The following is a 20884-nucleotide window of genomic DNA, read 5'->3' on the forward strand; positions in this document are numbered from 1 at the left end:
TCAATCAAATTGGCTCCTGAGTGGCACAGCGGTCTAAGGCACTGCATCTCAGTGCTAGAGGCGTCACTTCAGACCCTGGTTTGATTATAGGCTGTATCACAACCGGCCGTGATTGGGAGTCCCATAGGCCGGAGCACAATTTGTCCAGGTTTGGCGGCGTTAAGCTGTCATTGTAAATAATAATTTGTTCTTAACTGACTTGTCTAGATAAAGGTTAAATAAAAAATAAATCAAACTGTAGACCTTACTGTGAAATGCTTACGTACCATACCTTAACCAACAGTGCAGTTCAAGAAGAGTTAAGAAAATATTTAGCGACTAAACCAAAAAAATATTAAGTAAAGAAATACTATGTACACACCCCTGAAGGGCCCCAGTGTTGAGGATCAGCGTGTCAGATGTGTTGTTACCTATCCTTACCACCTGGGGGCGGCCTGTCAGGAAGTGCAGGATCCAGTTGCAGAGGGAGATGTTTAGTCCCAGGGTTCTTTGCTTAGTGATGAGCTTTGAGGGCACTATGGTGTTAAATGCTGAACTGTACTCAATGAACAGCATTCTCACATAGGTGTTCCTTTTGTCCAGGTGGGAAAGTGCAGTGTGGAGTGCGATTGAGATTGCGTCATCTGTGGATCTGTTTGGACGGAGGCGAATTGGAGTGGGTCTAGAATATCCGGGGGGATGCTGTTGATGTTAGCCATGACCAGTCTTTCAAGCACTTCATGGCTACCGACGTGAGTGCTACGGGGCGGTAGTCATTTAGGCAGGACACCTTCGCTTCCTTGGGCACAGGGACTATGGTGGACTGCTTGAAACATGTAGGCATTACAGACTCCGTCAGGGAGATGTTGAAAATGTCAGTGAAGACACTTGCCAATTGGTCCGCAGATGCTTTGAGTAAATGTCCTAGTAATGATTCTGGCCCCGTGGCTTTGTGAATGTTGACCTGTTTAAAGGTGGTCACTGTGGGGACGACATCGTCAATGCACTTATTGATGAAGCCGATGACTAAGGTGGTATACTCCTCAATGCCATTGGATTAATCCCAGAACATATTCCAGTCTGTGTTACCAAAACAGTCCTGTAGCGTTGCATCCGCGTCATCTGACCACTTCCATATTGAGCGAGTCACTGGAACTTCCTGCTTTAGTTTTTGCTTGTAAACAGGAATCAGGAGGATAGAATTATGGTCAGATTTGCCAAATGGAGGGTGGGGGAGAACTTTGTATGCATCTGTGTGTGTGGAGTAAAGATGGTCTAGATTTTTTTCCCTCTGGTTGCACATGTGACATGCTGGTAGAAATGAGGTCAAACGGATTAAAGTTTGCCTGCATTAAAGTCCGCGACCACTAGGAGCGCCACTTCAGGATGAGCATTTTATTGTTTGCTAATGACCTTATATAGTTGGTTGTGTGCGGTCTTAGTGCCAGCATCGGTTTGTGGTGGTAAATAGACGGCTATGAATAATATAGATGAGAACTCTCTTGGTAGATATTGTGGTCTACAGTTACCTCAGGTGAGCAATAACTCGCACCAGCTGTTATTGAGAAATAGACATCTTACCAGACGTAGCTTCTCTGTTCTGCCGGTGCATGGAAAATCCTGCCAGCTCTATATTATCTGTGTCGTCGTTCAGCCACTACTCGGTAAAACATAAGATAGTAATGCACCATAACGTTGGATTCCAACCGCCAATAAACCCCACCGAAGAAGAAGATGACAGATGATGATTTCCTGTACATGGTGGCAGGTAGTCTAATGGTTAAGAGCATTGGGCAAGTAACTGAAAGTTTCCTGGTTTGAACCCCAGAGCCAACTAGAGTGAAAATGTATGATGTGTTCTTGAGCAAGGCACTTAACCCTGATTGCTCTGGATAAGAGTGTCTGCTAAAGATATACAGATAAAATGATCAAAAGCAGCAACAAACAGTTAAGATCAGTACTATGCTGGTTCCAGACATAAGTGGTCAAGGCTAGGGTCCCCTTACCCCAAAAAATAAAGATAAATATCAATATATATCCAAAATTCATTTTGGATTTTGGAAAGATTTCAAATAAGTGCTGTGTTTCGTGTAGGGTTACCCTGGTGTAACATTTTGTTAACTGTATGAATCTCCCTCTCAGAAAAGGAAAGCTACATTTTGTAATTAATAAATGGGCAATTCTGTGAACTGTCTTGGGCAAATTATCTGTCTAAATGCCTGTTATCTGCAGTAGCTACAGTGCCTAACAAAAGTATTCATTCCCCTTGGGGTTTTTCCTATTTTGTTGCATTACAACCTGTAAATTAAATTGATTTTTTATTTGGATTTCATGTAATGGACATAATAGTCCAAATTGTTGAAGTGAAATTAAAACATTTAAAGTTTCAGAAGATTCTAAAAAATAAAAACCTGGAAAGTGGTGAGTGTATATTCACCCCCTTTGCTATGAATCCCCTAAATACGATTTGGTGCAACCAATTACCTTCAGAGGTCATATAATTAGTTAAATAAAGTCCACCTGGGTGCAATATAAGTGTCGCATGATCTGTCACATGATCTCATTGTATATATACACCTGTTCTGAAAGGCCCTACCACTAAGCAAGGGGCACCACCAAGCAAGTGGCAGCATGACAACCAAGGAGCTCTCCAAACAGGTCAGGGACACAGTTTTGGAGAAGTACAGATCAGATCAGGGTTGGGTTACAAAAAAATATCAGAAACGTTGAACATCCCACAGAGCACCATTAAATCCAGTCTTACAAAAATATAAAGAATATGGCACCACAACAAACCTGCCAAGAGAGGGCCACCCACCAAAACGGACCAGGCTAGAAGGGCATTGATCAGAGAGGCAACAAAGAAACCAAAGATAACCCTGAAGGAGCTGCAAAGCTCCACAGCGGAGATTGGAGCATCTGTCCATAGGACCACTTTAAGCCATACACTCCACAGAGCTGGGCTTTACGGAACAGTGGCCATAAAAAAGCAATTAATTAAAGACAAAAACAAGCAAACACGTTTGGTGTTCGCCAAAAGGCATGTGGGAGACTCCCCAAACATATGGAAGAAGGTACTCTGGTCAGATGATACTAAAATTGAGCATTTTGGCCATCAAGGAAAATGCTATGTCTGACGCAACCCAACACCTCTCATCACCCCGAAAACACCAACCCCACAGTGAAGCATGATGGTGACAGCATCATGCTATGGGGATGTTTTTCCATCAGCAGGGACTGGGTAACGGGTCTGAATTGAAGGAATGATGGATGGCGCTAAATACAGGGAAATTCTTGAGGGAAACCTGTTTCAGTCTTCCAGAGATTTGAGACTGGGACGGAGGTTCACCTTCCAGCAGGACAATGACCCTCGGCATACTGCTAAAGCAACACTGAAGTGGTTTAAGGGGAAACATTTAAATGTCTTGGAATTGCCTAGTCAAAGCCTCAATCCAATTGAGTGTCTGTGGTACGACTTCAAGATTGCTGTACACCAGCGGAACCTATCTAACTTGAAGGAGCTGGATCCGTTTTGCCTTGAAGAACTGACAAAATCCCAGTGGCTAGATGTGCCAAGCTTATAGAGACATACCCCAAGAAACATACAGCTGTAATTGCCGCAAAAGGTGGATCTACAAATATTTACTTTGGGGGGGAGGGGGTGAATAGTTAGGCATGCTCAAGTTCTGTTTTTTTTTCCTAATAAAAAATATTTTGTATCTTCAAAGTGGCAGGCATGTTGTGTAAATCAAATGATACAACCCCCCAAAAAAAAACATTTTAATTCCAGGTTGTAATGCAACAAAATAGGAAAAATGCCAAGGGGGGTGAATATTTTTGAAGCCACTGGACCTAGCTCATGGTTAGCTAAACTCAGCAAAAAAAAGAAACGTCCTCTCACTGTCAATTGGATTTATATTAAGCAAACTTCACATGTGTAAATATTTGCATGAACACAACAAGATTCAACAACTGAGACATAAACTGAACAATTTTCACATACATGTGACTAACAGAAATGGAATAATGTGTCCCTGAACAAAGGGGGGGTCAAAATCAAAAGTAACAGTGAGTATCTGGTGTGGCCAACAGCTGCATTAAGTACTGCAGTGCATCTCCTCCTCATGGACTGCACCAGATTTGCCAGTTCTTGCTGTGAGATGTTACCCTTCCACCAAGGCATCTGTAAGTTCCCGGACATTTCTGGGGGGAATGGCCCTAGCCCTCACCCCCCGATCATACAGGTCCCAGACATGCTCAATGGGACTGAGATCCGGGCTCTTCGCTGGCTATGGCAGAACAGTGACATTTGCAGGAATTCATGCACAGAACGAGCAGTATGGCTGGTGGCATTGTCATGCTGGAGGGTCATGTCAGGATGAGCCTGCAGGAAGGGTAAAACATGAGGGAGGAGGATGTTTTCCCTGTAACGCACAGCATTGAGATTGCCTGCAATGTCAACAAGCTCAGTCCGATGATGCTGTGACACACCGCCCCAGACCATGATGGACCCTCCACCTCAAAATGTATCCTACTCCAAAGTACAGGCATCAATGTAAAGCTTAGTCCTTCGACAATAAATGCGAATCCGACCATCACCCCTGGTGTGACAAAACCGTGACTTTTCAGTGAAGAGCACTTTTTGCAAGTCATGTCTGGTCCTGCGACGGTGGGTTTGTGCCCATTGGCGACGTTGTTGCCGGTGATGTCTGGTGCGAACCTGCCTTACAACAGGCTTACAAGCCCTCAGTCCAGCCTCTCTCAGCCTATTATGGACAGGATAGAGGGATTCTGCATTCCTGGTGTAACTCGGGCAGTTGTTGTTGCCATCCTGTGCCTGTCCCGCAGGTGTGATGTTCTGATGTACTGATCCTGTGCTTGTCTTGTTACAAGTGGTCTGCCACTGCGAGGACGATCTGTCCTGTCTCCCTGTAGCGCTGTCTTAGGCTTCTCACAGTACGGACATTGCAATTTATTGCCCTGGCCACATCTGCAGTCCTCATGCCTCCTTGCAGCATGCCTAAGGCATGTTCACACTGATGAGCAGGGACCCTGGGCATCTTTCTTTTGGTGTTTTCAGTCAGTAGAAAGGCCTCTTTAGTGTCCTAAGTTTTAATAACTGTGACCTTAATCTGTAAGCTGTCAGTGTCTTAACGACCATTCCACAGGTGCATGTTCATTCATTGTTTATGGTTCATTGAACAAGCATTGGAAACAGTATTTAACCCTTTACAATGAAGACCTGTGACGTTATTTGGATTTTTTTACGAATTATCTTTGAAAGACATGGTCCTGAAAAAGGGACATTTCTTTTTTTGCTGAGTTTAGTTCGCAATATTAGCCTGGCTAGATGGCCGCTTATTTGTCTAGCCATTTAAATGCATATTCAACTCTCAAGTTGAAGTTGAATTTCTTGACAGATGCCATGGCTGTGCCTGCTAAGAAGGGAGCAGCAGCGAACCACAAGACTGCAGCCAAGGCAGCACTGGTCCACACCTGACCTGAGTGTTGGGTGAGTAGTATTTATTGGTACTGTATGGGGAAGTCCCCAAATACAGGTGTGCCAAGCTTGTAGCGTCATACCAAAGAAGACCCGAGGCTGTAATCACTGCCAAATGTGCTTCAACAAAGTACACAGTAAAGGGTCTGAAAGCTTATGTAAATGTAATAGACGTATATATTTGAATACATTTGCTCAAATTTCAAATATCATTATGGTGAATTGTGTGTAAATTGATTAGGACATTTTTTAAAATCCATTTTAGAATAAGGCTGTAACAAAATGTGGAAAAGTACAGGGGTCTGAAAACTAACCTCATGCACTGTATCTGCCCCCTTTATTTATCCTATGGTTCTGACTTTGGGTACAGGGAGAATACTGTAAGAACGGCCCATATTCTGTATTCTGTCGCTGTACGTTTCAAAAGTGCTGAAGAAAGAGTTATATTGACTACGTCTGTCCTAGCTCACTCATTGATGTCTTAATCGAGATCTGTACGCCATACAGAGCCACAGTCTATTTGAGGGATGGAAATCGTGGCTGATCTCCAAACCAAAACAAGGAGCTACATCTCAACCTCCCTATTTTGCAAGCCACTACCCTAGAGCATATAAGAGTCCTCTGCCCATCAAAAAAAAACAAGTACCAAGATCTGATGACCATGCTCAACTACATGCCAGCTGCTGCACGCTCTTTTTATAAATCACTGCAGAGTGAATAATTTGTTGTTAAACCAAGCTACATAATTTACCGTTTTTTTCTGTGAGTTTATGATCCCCTGAACCTGTATAGTGTGTTGAATCTGAATACATTTCAGAAGACAGGTCACCCATATTGTAGGAAATTAAATGTATAGTAGGTGTTTTCTATGTGAATCAATTAATTTGAAGATGTTGTTCCTAGTGTAGAAAATGTTATGTACAATGTGTTCTGTTGAGAATGATTTTGTGTGTGATCATTTGAACCTTTTTTAATCTGAATGAATTCAAAACAAATAAGTCGTCACACACAGTATGTGAGTATTCATTTGATCTTGATTCCCTTTTTTTAATGAATTACAATATACAGTACGTCTCTCTGTCACCACATTTAGCATGAACTCTAAGCAGTTAATACTTATTTACTGCTGTCACCTCAGTACAGAAGGACATGTCTTGCCTTTAGCATGGGTTTAACGCAATTCAAAACTTAATTGCTGATCATAGTGTTAAACGCAAAGAGAATGGTTTTCTGAACGTTTTGTAATATTGACCTTAGGGACCTGCATATTGGCACATCACATTGATCCATATTTGATATTTACAAGTTGTGCTTGTTTTGATTGAATTCATTTAATTGTATTCTAGTTTTGTAGTTCTATGGTATGTTCACATTGAGGGCTTCATTTTAAATGAGACTAAGATTTCATGACTCAACTTTTAAGAAAAGTCATCAGTGCTAAAGTTGATCGACCACCTTTAAATGACCATCCATACAAATGAATTAACTACATATTGCATTGAAGTTATTTACATGAAGGGCATCTGTACTTGAAAGTACTTAAACATCATATCAGGTGTTAAAAAAGGACATCTTACAAGAGTCATTCAAAATGTCACATATACTGTTCTTCCACAAACTGAAATCATCACTGGAGATATACTGTTCTTCCACAAACTGAGATCATCACTGGAGATATACTGTTCTTCCACAAACTGAGATCATCACTGGAGATATACTGTTCTTCCACAAACTGAGATCATCACTGGAGATATACTGTTCTTCCACAAACTGAGATCATCACTGGAGATATACTGTTCTTCCACAAACTGAGATCATCACTGGAGACATACTGTTCTTCCACAAACTGAGATCATCACTGGAGATATACTGTTCTTCCACAAACTGAAATCATCACTGGAGATATACTGTTCTTCCACAAACTGAGATCATCACTGGAGACATACTGTTCTTCCACAAACTGAGATCATCACTGGAGATATACTGTTCTTCCACAAACTGAAATCATCACTGGAGATATACTGTTCTTCCACAAACTGAGATCATCACTGGAGATATACTGTTCTTCCACAAACTGAGATCATCACTGGAGATATACTGTTCTTCCACAAACTGAGATCATCACTGGAGATATACTGTTCTTCCACAAACTGAGATCATCACTGGAGATATACTGTTCTTCCACAAACTGAAATCATCACTGGAGATATACTGTTCTTCCACAAACTGAGATCATCACTGGAGATATACTGTCTTCCATATACTGTTCTTCCACAAACTGAGATCATCACTGGAGATATACTGTTCTTCCACAAACTGAGATCATCACTGGAGATATACTGTTCTTCCACAAACTGAAATCATCACTGGAGATATACTGTTCTTCCACAAACTGAAATCATCACTGGAGATATACTGTTCTTCCATAAACTGAAATCATCACTGGAGATATACTGTTCTTCCACAAACTGAAATCATCACTGGAGACATACTGTTCTTCCACAAACTGAAATCAGCACTGGAGATATACTGTTCTTCCACAAACTGAGATCATCACTGGAGATATACTGTTCTTCCACAAACTGAAATCATCACTGGAGATATACTGTTCTTCCACAAACTGAAATCATCACTGGAGATATACTGTTCTTCCACAAACTGAAATCATCACTGGAGATATACTGTTCTTCCACAAACTGAAATCATCACTGGAGATATACTGTTCTTCCACAAACTGAGATCATCACTGGAGATATACTGTTCTTCCACAAACTGAAATCATCACTGGAGATATACTGTACTTCCACAAACTGAAATCATCACTGGAGATATACTGTACTTCCACATTCTAAAAATGTAAACGGCAATAAAAAAAAGTACTTTTTGAAATAACAAAAAAATATCAATTGTTGTTGGAAGATATGGGTATGGTGAATTATTTGTCAACCATAAAACACCTAATGTGGTACACACAATTAATTAATATCAAAATGACTGATTATCTTCAAATTGAAAAATTGTCACATATATGGTTCTTGGTCTGTAGGATTCAATTGTCAGCCATATCAGCTATGTTTTCTTTTAAAAATGCAGTAAATGAGACTGAATGAACTGTTTCGCTGCCAGACAAGGCTCCGCAGATAGCCAGGTGTAGCAGTGGTAAGGTGTCAATCCATGGTGCTGAAAAGAAAGCTCTGCTGTTGAGAAAGCTTTATGTAGGCCCAAACAGTTTGTGGTACCTTTAAAATCAAATTGTATTGGTCACATACACATATTTAGCAGATGCTATTGCGGGTGTAGGGAAATGCTTGTGTTCCTAGCTCCAACAGTGCAGTAATATCTAACAATTCACAACAATACACACAAATCTAAAAGTAAAAGAACGGAATTAAGAGATATATACATATTAGATTGAGCAATGTCGGAGTGGCATTGACTAAAATACAGTAGATTATAATACAGTCTATACATATGAGACGACTGAAGCAGTATGTAAACATTATTTAAACATTATTAAAGCGACTCGTGTTCCATTTTGAAAGTGGCAAGTGATTCCAAGTATATGTATATAGGGAGGCATTTCACCTTTGTCGCTGTTATAATGTAATGAATGAAAAGTAGTGTGGTGTCGTGGCTTTGCTGGCATGCATCTGAACAAAAATATGTTACAAACAGTGGACTAAGTTTTGTAGATTTTACCCTTCACAAAGGTAAAAAAAAAAAAAAAAAAAAAAAAAAATAAGAGTTGTTTTGGGGGCAAAGGTGAATTTTGTTATTGCACACCAGCACTTCACAGTAGGCGTTTCCTAACGGATATATGCAAATACATGGTAGAACGCACCCAATAGGATCTCGCAAGCTCTGCCCAGCTCCTTGTTCTGCCCACTTTTACTTATTTGCAGTGGTGTAAAGTACTTAATTAAAAACACTGTAAAATACTACTTAAGTTGTTTTTTGGGGGTATATGTACTTTACTGTTTATATTTTTTTGACAAGTTTTACTTAATGACATTCCTAAAAAAAGAAAGATACATTTTACTCCATACATTTTCCCTGACACCCAAAAGTACTGGTTACATTTTGAATGCTTAGCCTTAGCAGGACAGGAAAAGGTTCCATTTATGCATTTATCAAGAAAAACAATCCCAGGTCATCACTACTGCCTCTGACCTGGCGGACTCACTAAACACACATGCTTCATTTGTAAATTACGTCTGAGTGTTGGCTATCCGTAAATTAAAAAAAAAAAAAAAGAACATAGTGCTGTCTAGTTAATTTAAGGAAATTTGAATTATTTGTACTTTCACTTTTGACACATAAGTATATTTAAAACCAAATACGTTTTTTTAAACTTTTACTCAAGTACTATTTTACTTAATGTCTCACTTTTACTTGAGTGATTAAGGTATCTTTACTTTTACTCAAATATGACAATAAGGTACTTTTTCCAACACTACAAATGTGTTCCCAATGAAAACGACAGGCTCGGGACTATCTTGGGTTAATTTTAGTTGTAGAAATCTTTGGCTATAGTATTTGACATTGGGCGCGTTCGACTGGATCACTTTTGTCAAGTCTTCCAAAAGGAGGGTTGCATTATGGGGATTAAACATTTCTGACTTGTGCCTACATGTCAAATGCATGGGGGCTTGAGCAATAAGGTGAAAGCAACCGATTCAAGATGAAAGTAAAGTAGTGATATCAGGGGAGGTGTATCTGCCACAGCCAAAAGTCAGACACTGTGGTGGTTTTCCAACAGTAAGGCTCAGATCAACATAGCATTGTCAACATAATATAAATACGTTTGTCTGTAAAATGTCAAAATAAACTTTACTATTCACTCATGTCACATACTCAACCTGGAAACATAACGTGTGTATAATTAATTGGTTCGAGAGAGGTTTCAAATCACTTTTCATGTGTATCCCCTGTAGCGTTGAAATGTTGCTTCCTGTTTCAGTCATGTATTTTCCCACACTCACATGGGCCACACAAAAACACCCAAATTATTGATAAATAGTGCCTCCCACAATGGAGGTGGTGGCTGCATGGTGCAGTTGGTGAAAAGCAACTATATAAAAAAACTGCATGACCTTAATCACAATTTTTATCATTTACGCAGTCGACATGTAATTGCAAGTCAAACAATTTGTACAACCATAACACAACACACTTTGAACGAAGGTATCCAACAGTGCTCAATGGCTAGACAAAAAAAATGATCTGCTCGAACGCGCCCGCTCTCTCATTTTGCCTGTCAGCAAAACATTGTTGAGCGATTGAGTTTATGCAACGTGTTTACCTCGGCGTGCTGTGAAACACTACACATTGTAACAATGCTCATAAGTGAATTCTTCATTATGGTAAATCAACCAACATTAATGTCAACGCAACTTTTTTACAAGAACAGGGTTGTAGAAGTGACTCTGAACCGCGTTATGTTGGGATTTTGGAAGGAGATTGAGACGAGGAGAAAACGCTCTGCGAGCTTCAATTGTATTTCTAAAGATGGTAAGCACATGAAATGCTATTATTATAAGGTCTAGTTTTTAGACAGACCATCCGTTTCATTGACCAGTGCTAATTTGGATAGCCGTAGTAACAGCCAAGTTGTTATTTTTGCTATTACAAATTCAGTTTCGGAAAAAGTACCCAATTGTCATACTTGAGTTAAAGTAAAGATCCCTTAATACAGGGGTGTCAACCTCATTCACTTGGAGGGTCTAGTGTCTGCAGGTTTTTCTTTTCAATTAAGCCTTAGACAAGCAGTGTGGGGAGTTCCTTATTAATTAGTGACTACAATGAAATAAGCGAAAACCCGCAAACACTTGTCGCTCGATGGAATGAGTTTGACAGCTGTGCCTTAATAGAAAATAGTAGAGGTCAGTCATTAAAATACTTTTTGAGTAAAAGTAAAAAAGTATGTGGTTTTAAATAAACTTAAGTATCTAAAGTATATGTAATCGCTCAAATATACCAAAAGTAAAAAATAATTTCAAATTCCTTATATTAAGCAAACCAGATGGCACCATTTTCTTGTTATAATTTACTGATAGCCAGCAGTGCACTCCAATACTCAGACATCATTTGCCAATGAAGCATTTCTCTTTCGTGAGTCTGCCAGGTCAGCGGCAGTAGGGATGACCTGGGATGTTCTGTTGATAAGTGCCTGAATTGGGCAATTTTCCTGTCCTGATAAGCATTCAAAATTAATGGAGTACTTTTAGGTGTCAGGGAATATACATGGTGTAAAAAGTACATGATTTTCTTTAGGAATGTAGTGAAGTGAAAGTTGTCAATATAAATAATGAAGTACATATACACCAAAAAACGACATAAGTTGTAGTGTTACTTAAGTACTTTATGCCACTGTACAAGTTAAATTGTGGGGTATTTACAATAAACAGGAACATATCTGAAATACTGAACAAAAATTACACATGTAAAGTGTTGGTTCCATGTTTCATGAGCCGAAATAAAAGATCCCATAAATGTTCCATACGCACACAAGAAGCTTATTTCTCTCAGATTTTGTGCACAAATTTGTTTACATCCCTGTTATAATGAGTATTTCTCATTTGCCATGATAATCCATCCATCTGAGAGGTGTGCCAAATCAAGAAGATGATTAAACAGCATGATCATTACAAAGGTGCACCTTGTGCTGGGGACAAAAGGCCACTCAAATGTGCAGTTTTGTCATGCAACACAATGCTAAGTTTTGAGGGAGCTAGCAATGTGCATGCTGACTGCAGGAATGTCCACCAGAGATGTTGCCAGATAGTTAAATGTTAATTTCTCTACCATAAGCTGCCTCCAACGTTGTTTTAGAGAATTTGGCAGTACGTCCAACCGGTCTCACAACCGCAGACCACATCAGTCCAGGACCTCCACATCCAGTTTCTTCGCCTGCGAGATCGTCTAAGACAAGCCACCCGGAGAGCTGATGAATGTGGGTTTGCACAACCAAAGAATTTCTGCACAAACTGTCTCAGGGAAGCTCATCTGCTTGCTTGTCGTCCTCACCAGGGTCTTGACCTGACTGCAGTTTGGTGTCGTAACTGACTTCATTGGGCAGATTCACACCTTCGATGGTCACTGGAATGCTGGAGAAGTGTCCTCTTCACAGATTATCCCAGTTTCAACTGTACCGGGCATAAGCTACAGACAACGAAGAAAAACACATTTTATTGATAGTAATTTGAATGCACAGAGATACTGTGACAAGATCCTGAGGCCCATTGTCTTGCCATTCATCAGCTGCCATCACCTCATGTTTCAGCATGCTAATGCACAGCCCCATGTTGCAAAGATCTGTATACAATTCCCGGAAGCAGAAAATGTCCCAATTCTTCCATGGCCTGCATACTCACCAGACGTCCCCCGTCGAGTATGTTTAGTATGCTCTGGATCGATGTGTACAACAGCGTGTTCCAGTTCCCGCCAATATCCAGCAGCGTTGTACAGCCATTGAAGAGGAGTGGGACAACATTCCACAGGCCACAATCAACAGCCTGATCAACTCTATGCGAAGGAGAAGTCGCGCTCCATGAGGCAAATGGTGGTCACACCAGATACTGACTGGTTTTCTGATCCACGTCCCTAACTTTTTTAAAGGTATCTGTGAACAACAGATGCATATCTATATTCCCAGACATGTGAAATGCATAGATTAGGTCCTACTGTATTCATTTCAATTGACTGATATGCTTATATGAACTTTAACCTAGTAAAAATAAAAATAAATGTAAAAAAAACATTTTTCAGTGTATTTACTCTATGATATCCATGGTTTTACACCAACCTGTGGCAGTGAATGAAAAAGTATGACTTTAAAGAATATATATTGAATAGTTACCTTCACCATATATGGCCTTTTATCAAAACCATGCAGGGGAGGGGGTATCTGAAGTGTTTGTTTGTATGTCAGTCTCGTGTAGCAAGGGTCTGGCTGCATTCAACAACATGTAAAAATTCTTCCTACCAAATGCAACTGCAACAGTTGAAGTCGGAGGTTTACATACAACTTAGCCAAATATATTTAAACTCAGTTTTTCACAGTTCCTGACATTTAATCCTAGTATAAATTCCCCGTTTTACATCCGTTAGGATCACCTCTTTATTTCAATAATGTGAAATGTCAGACTAATAGTAGAGGGATTTATTTCAGCTTTTATTTCTTCCATCACATTCCTAGTGGGTCAGACGTTTACATACACTCAATTAGTATTTGGCAGTATTGCCTTTAAATTGTTTTACTTGCGTCAAATGTTCCGGGAAGCCTTCCACAATCTTCCCACAATAAGTTGGGTGAATTTTGGCCCATTGCTCCTGACAGAGCTGGTGTAACTGAGTCAGGTGTGTAGGCCTCCTTGCTCGTATATGCTTTTTCAGTTCTGCCCACAAATGTTCTATGGGATTGAGGTTAGGGCTTTGTGATGGCCACTCCAATACCTTGACTTTGTTGTCCTTAAGCCATTTTGCCACAACTTTTGAAGTATGCTTGGGTTCATTGTCCATTTGGAAGACCCAGTAGCGACCAAGCTTCGTGACTGATGTCTTGAGATGTTGCTTCAATATATCCACATTTTCATTCCTATTTTGTGAAGTGCACCAGTCCCTCCTGCAGCAAAGCACCCCCACAACATGATGCTGCCAGCCCCGTGCTTCAAGGTTGGGATGGTGTTCTTCGGCTTGCAAGCCTCCCCCTTTGTCCTCCAAACATAACAATGGTCATTGTGACATTTAATCCTAGTAAAAATGCCCTCTATTTATGAAATGTCATATCTAAAGAAAAACTTAAAGCACTAATATCTAACATGTAAATAGGTGTTATTCAATCTGCCAATGTTTTCTGCCTCCCTGGCTTTGTTTTTCAAGTGAATGAGGTCCTTACCATTGTCATGACGTTGGCCTCTTTGGGTATAGCAAGCCCATCCACCTCTCCCTGCCTCCCCCTTTCCTCCTTCAACTAGGTTGCTGTGGTCAGAGAGACGTCATAAATTCCTGAGAATCTCCTCATGGACACACAGTATAGAGAGAGTAGATTTTCATGGAGAACAAAGGAAATCCTTCCACCTCACAGAACTTGAGGTACGAACAAATTTCATGTTCCTGAGAAAGTATAAAAGATCGGTGAAGAATCTAGCTATGAACTGGTCCATTTGTCACAACTTGGGGAAGCTCATGGGAGACGGTGTGACCACATTACCATAACGCTGTTTATATAATAGCCTCCGATATGAGGTTTACATCTAATTGTTGTATAAGATGAATGAGTGAGTATGATACTGTTTGTATAATTATGTAATATGGTTTTGGACTGTTTAATTAAGAAAATACAATTCCCTTTTGATTTGAACTAAATCAGAGGACCGCCCCTGAGCCCAGTTAGGGTCAGGCCTCCTAGGACAGTCCCTTTTCTGCCATTCTGAATAAAACCCAACTTTGAGGAATGATCAGCAGACCAAGCTTACCTCAATTCCGAGATGGCTAAAGGTTGCAGACCATGGTTTCCTCCATTAGGAGGACAAAGGTTGTAGACCATTGCTGAATCTTTTAACCATACCACGTGGTTAAACTCTTAGACTATCGATACAGACAGAATAAGAACAAGTCTTTGATATTAATTACTAGTCTGCAGCTAGGAATTCGGGAATATTGAACGCGAAGAATGACAACCGCCGAAACAACCATTCTATAACGAATGTCACTCTGAACAATCCTCTCTAACCACAACCCGAGAGAGGGAAAGAGACGCACAATTCTACAAAAGAAATGAACTTTTCAACTCACATCAAGACGACACACTGGGCATAAATATATATATGTTGATTGCAATTGTTCCTGAATGAGTGAGCGTTCATGTGCAAAGGATTAGCATTTCAATTGTTATAATTATCACTCTGTAGTGACTTCTTAGTCGACCCCCACCTCCCCTTTTGTCTAACAAGCCGACATGCCGGTTTAGTGGGCACATTCTCCTATCATTTCATGTAACCACATTTACCTTGTTTGTTTATGCATTTCTGTGAATTACTTAGTTAGTAATAAATAAATGATTTAAGACAATTGATGTATGGATGACTCATAGTGAAGACTGGGTTCGTGGAGATAACCAACAATTTACGACGTTTGGAATGAGACTAACATGAGGTCAAGTAAATAATTAATTAATTTGAAGACTAATTGATCAGATAAAATATCTGAAAAGTTATTTTAGGAAATGATAACTTTAATCTGAATATTTTTCCTTGGTGCCCCGACCTCCTAGTTAATTAGTTACGTGATTAATCAGTTGATCACGTAATAACTAATTACAGGGAGTCTTTGATAAGAACTATCAGTCTTCAGTTAATGATAGTAAAGACACGACACCATCCTATTACACCAGTAAATACAGTGATTATCATCACTTAACATTGCGCACTGCCATTGGCCTTTCTCTAAGTCGAAAGCTCTCAGGTCAATGTTCACCCATGGCAGCAATATCAAACGTACACACACACACCCTCGACGAGCACACTGACAACAAGGGTCACTGTCCTTATCTGTAAACTAAAAAAGGGGCGGGGGAGTCAGGGTGTTAACCTGGCTAATAACTCATTAGGGCATTTCCTTCGAAAAGGACCCATGAGCACCAACATGTGAGCACCAAAAGGGGCTTATAAAATTGTGTGTCATATGAATGCTAAGAGTCTGTATTTTTACTGTATTTGTTGGTTTTAGGTATAATACTTTCAAATAGCTCTTTGTTGACTGTTGCTGGGTGCTATGGTCCTCCATTAACACCGGCCTGTACCCTACCTGCCCTAAGCTCTCTCCTGGCCCCTTACACCAACTCTGAATTAGTCCTGCTAGGTGACCTAAAGTGGGACATGCTTAAACCACCTGACCAAGCAATGGGACTCCCTAAATCTTTCTCAGATTATTACCAACACCACAAGGTATGACTCCCAAACACCCAGAAAAGGCTACTCTCCTCTGTTATCCTCACAAATAATCCTGATCGGTATCAGTCTGGTGTTTCCTTTAATGACCTTAGTGATCACAGTTTTACAGCCTGTGTTTGTAATGGCTGCTCAGTGATATGACCTGTCCTGATTTGTCATAGAGACTTGCTAAAAAACTTCAACTTCCTTAATGAACTGGCCTCCTGTAAAATAGTATAGAATCAGCTTGATCCCCTCTGTCGAAGACGCTTGGACCTTCTTTTTGATATTTTCAGTGGTATTGTTAACAAACACGCCCCCATAAAGAAAATGAGAATTAAAAACAGGTTCAGCCCCTGGTTCGACAGTGATCTTGCAGAGTTACTCCACCTCAAGAATTGCATTTGGCTAAAGGCTCGGCACACGTATACTCAGGCTGACTGGCTTTCGTTGAGGCAAATTAGAAATAAGTGTACTCAGGCTGTCCGGAAGGCCAAAGTTAGTTACTTTAAGGAGCAGTTCTCTCTCTGTGGGCCGAACCCCAAGAAGTTCTGGAAAACGGGTAAAGACCTGGAGAATAAACCCTTCTCCTCACAGCTGACCATGTCCCTTAAAGTTTATGTGGTTGTTACTGGCAAGATACACATGGCTGAGTTCTTTAATCACCACTTCATTAAGTCAGGATCCCTATTTGATTTAGCCATGCCTCCTTGGCTGTCCAACATTTTCTCATCTCCCACCCCTTCTAATGCGACTATCCCTAATGCTTCTCCCTCTTTTCCCCCTGTTCCTCTACAAAGTCTCTCCCTGCAGGCAGTCACTAAGTCTGAGGTGCGAAAGGAGTTCCTTAAACTTGACCCCTCTTTAAGTTCGCTGCCCCTATCATTGCCAAGCCTCTATCTCTGACCTTTTTAACCCGTCTCTCCTTTCTGTGGAGGTTCCCATTGCTTGAAAGTCAGCCACGGTTCGTCCTTTATTTAAAGGGGAGATCAAGCTGATCCTAACTGTTACAGGCCTATTTCTATTTTGGCCTGTTTATCAAAAGTGTTGGGAAACTTGTCAATAATCAACTGACTGGCTTTCTTAATGTCTATAGTATTCTCTCGGGTTTGCAATCTGGTTTCTGCTCAGGTTATGGATGTGTCACTGCAACCTTAAAGGTCATCAATGATGTCACCACTGTCCTTGAGTCTAAGCAATATTGTGCTGCTATTTTGATCGACTTTGCCAAAGCTTTTGATAGGGTAGACCATTCCTTTCTTGTGGGCCGGTTAAGGAGTATTGGTGTCTCTGAGGGGTCTTTGGGCTGGTCTGCTAAATACCTCTCTCAAAGAGTGCAGTGTATAAAGTCATAAAATCTGCTGTCTCAGCCACTGCCTGTCTCCAAGGGAGGTACTCCAAGGCCTCAATCCTAGGCCTCACGCTCCTATCAATTTACCTCAACAACATCGCTCAGGCAGTAGGAAGCTCTCATCCATTTATATGCAGATGAAAGTCTTCTAATCAGCTGGCCCATCCCCAGATTTTGTGTTAAATGCTCTACAACACAGCTTTCTTAGTGTCCATCAAGCTTTCTCTACCCCTGACCTTGTTCTGAACACCTCCAAAACAAAGCTCATGTTGTTTGGTAAGAAGAATGCCCCTCTTCCCACAGGTGTGATTACTACCTCTGAGGGTGTAGTGCTTGAGGTAGTTACCCCATACAAGTACTTGGGTGTATGGCTAAACAGTACACTGTCCTCTCAGCACATATCAAAGCTGCAGGCTAGGCTTTGTTTCCTCTATCATAATCGCTCCTCTTTTACCCCAGCTGCCAAACTAACCCTAATTCAATGACCATCCTACCCATGCTAGATTACGGAGACATAATTTATAGATCGCAGGTGAGGGGGCTCTTGAGCAGCTTGATGTTCTTTACCATTCGGCCATCACCAATGTTCCTTATAGGACACATTACATTTACATTTAAGTCATTTAGCAGACGCTCTTATCCAGAGCGACTTACAAATTGGTGCATTCACCTTATGACATCCAGTGGAACAGCCACTTTACAATAGTGCATCTAAATCTTTTAGGGGGGGTGAGAAGGATTACTTATCCTATCCTAGGTATTCCTTAAAGAGGTGGGGTTTCAGGTGTCTCCGGAAGGTGGTGATTGACTCCGCTGTCCTGGCGTCGTGAGGAGTTTGTTCCACCATTGGGGGCCAGAGCAGCGAACAGTTTTGACTGGGCTGAGCGGGAACTGTACTTCCTCAGTGGTAGGGAGGCGAGCAGGCCAGAGGTGGATGAACGCAGTGCCCTTGTTTGGGTGTAGGGCCTGATCAGAGCCTGGAGGTACTGAGGTGCCGTTCCCCTCACAGCTCCGTAGGCAAGCACCATGGTCTTGTAGCGGATGCGAGCTTCAACTGGAAGCCAGTGGAGAGAGCGGAGGAGCGGGGTGACGTGAGAGAACTTGGGAAGGTTGAACACCAGACGGGCTGCGGCGTTCTGGATGAGTTGTAGGGGTTTAATGGCACAGGTAGGGAGCCCAGCCAACAGCGAGTTGCAGTAATCCAGACGGGAGATGACAAGTGCCTGGATTAGGACCTGCGCCGCTTCCTGTGTGAGGCAGGGTCGATGTTGTAGAGCATGAACCTACAGGAACGGGCCACCGCCTTGATGTTAGTTGAGAACGACAGGGTGTTGTCCAGGATCACGCCAAGGTTCTTAGCGCTCTGGGAGGAGGACACAATGGAGTTGTCAATCGTGATGGCGAGATCATGGAACGGGCAGTCCTTCCCCGGGAGGAAGAGCAGCTCCGTCTTGCCGAGGTTCAGCTTGAGGTGGTGATCCGTCATCCACACTGATGACAGAGAAGAATGCAGAGATGCGATTCGCCACTTGGTCATCAGAAGGGGGAAAGGAGAAGATTAATTGTGTGTCGTCTGCATAGCAATGATAGGAGAGACCATGTGAGGTTATGACAGAGCCAAGTGACTTGGTGTATAGCGAGAATAGGAGAGGGCCTAGAACAGAGCCCTGGGGGACACCAGTGGTGAGAGCGCGTGGTGAGGAGACAGATTCTCGCCACGCCACCTGGTAGGAGCGACCTGTCAGGTAGGACGCAATCCAAGCGTGGGCCGCGCCGGAGATGCCCAACTCTGAGAGGGTGGAGAGGAGGATCTGATGGTTCACAGTATCGAAGGCAGCCGATAGGTCTAGAAGGATGAGAGCAGAGGAGAGAGAGTTAGCTTTAGCAGTGCGGAGCGCCTCCGTGACACAAAGAAGAGCAGTCTCAGTTGAATGACTAGTCTTGAAACCTGACTGATTTGGATCAAGAAGGTCATTCTGAGAGAGATAGCGGGAGAGCTGGCCAAGGATGGCACGTTCAAGAGTTTTGGAGAAAAAAGAAAGAAGGGATACTGGTCTGTAGTTGTTGACATCGGAGGGATGGCGTGTAGGTTTTTTCAGAAGGGGTGCAACTCTCGCTCTCTTGAAGACGGAAGGGACGTAGGGACACATCACTGCACTCTATCCTCTTCTGTAAACTGGTCATCTCTGTATACCCGTCGCAAGACCCACGGGTTGATGCTTATTTATAAAACCCTCTTAGGCTTCAGTCCCCCCTATCTGAGATATCTACACGCATCCCTGGGTCACTCGTCTTTTCAGTTCACTGCAGCTAGCGACTGGAACGAGCTGCAAAAAACACTCAAACTGGACAGTTTTATCTCAGTCTCTTCATTCAAAGACTCAATCATGGACACTCTTAAGGACAGTTGTGGATGCTTTGCGTGATGTATTGTTGTCTCTACCTTCTTGCACTTTGCTGTTGTCTGTGCCCAGGATTATTTTTGTACCATGTTGTGTTGCTTCCATGTTGTGTTGCTGCCTTGCTATTATGTTGTTTTAGGTCTCTCTTTATGTAGTGTTCTCTCTTGTCGTGATGTGTGTTTTGTCCATTTTAGTTTTTATATATATATATATATATGAGACAGGTGCATGATAATGCTCCATTCTAAATTAAAACTAATTTCACACACACATTATTTAGTATATGTAAAGACAATATTAAATTAAGAATAGTCTGATGGGTGGTAATATTAGAAATAGCACATGCCTTTTTTTTTTTGCAACTTTTTTTCTAATCATAGTCACACACCTCATGTAGCCTAGCCCATAGGCCTATATGTTTTAATAAGGTTAGTATCACACCTCATGTAGCCTAGCCCATAGGCCTATATGTTTTAATAAGGTTAGTATCACACCTCATGTAGCCTAGCCCATAGGCCTATATGTTTTAATAAGGTTAGTATCACACCTCATGTAGCCTAGCCCATAGGCCTATATGTTTTAATAAGGTTAGTATCACACCTCATGTAGCCTAGCCCATAGGTTAGTATCACACCTCATGTAGCCTAGCCCATAGGCCTATATGTTTTAATAAGGTTTGTATCACACCTCATGCAGCCTAGCCCATAGGCCTATATGTTTT

At 41.5% G+C, this 20884-nt stretch overlaps 1 protein-coding gene across 4 annotated transcripts in view; it reads left to right on the plus strand.

Annotated features, from left to right (window-relative positions):
• The first annotated feature begins 10528 nt into the window (after positions 1–10528).
• Positions 10529–20884, plus strand: part of cerk (ceramide kinase) — a 49273-nt gene continuing 38917 nt past the window's right edge. For 2 of the 4 annotated variants that reach the window (XM_052491738.1, XM_052491741.1), the window contains exon 1: positions 10532–10990. In XM_052491738.1, the coding sequence (XP_052347698.1) occupies positions 10816–10990 (175 nt within the window). In that variant the 5' untranslated portion in view covers positions 10532–10815. Of the gene's footprint in view, positions 10991–20884 lie in introns of all 4 variants that reach the window. The other 2 variants (XM_052491740.1, XM_052491739.1) reach the window with 2 other exon arrangements.

This window comes from Oncorhynchus keta, chromosome 33 (assembly GCF_023373465.1).
Source record: "Oncorhynchus keta strain PuntledgeMale-10-30-2019 chromosome 33, Oket_V2, whole genome shotgun sequence".
NCBI lineage: Eukaryota > Metazoa > Chordata > Actinopteri > Salmoniformes > Salmonidae > Oncorhynchus > Oncorhynchus keta.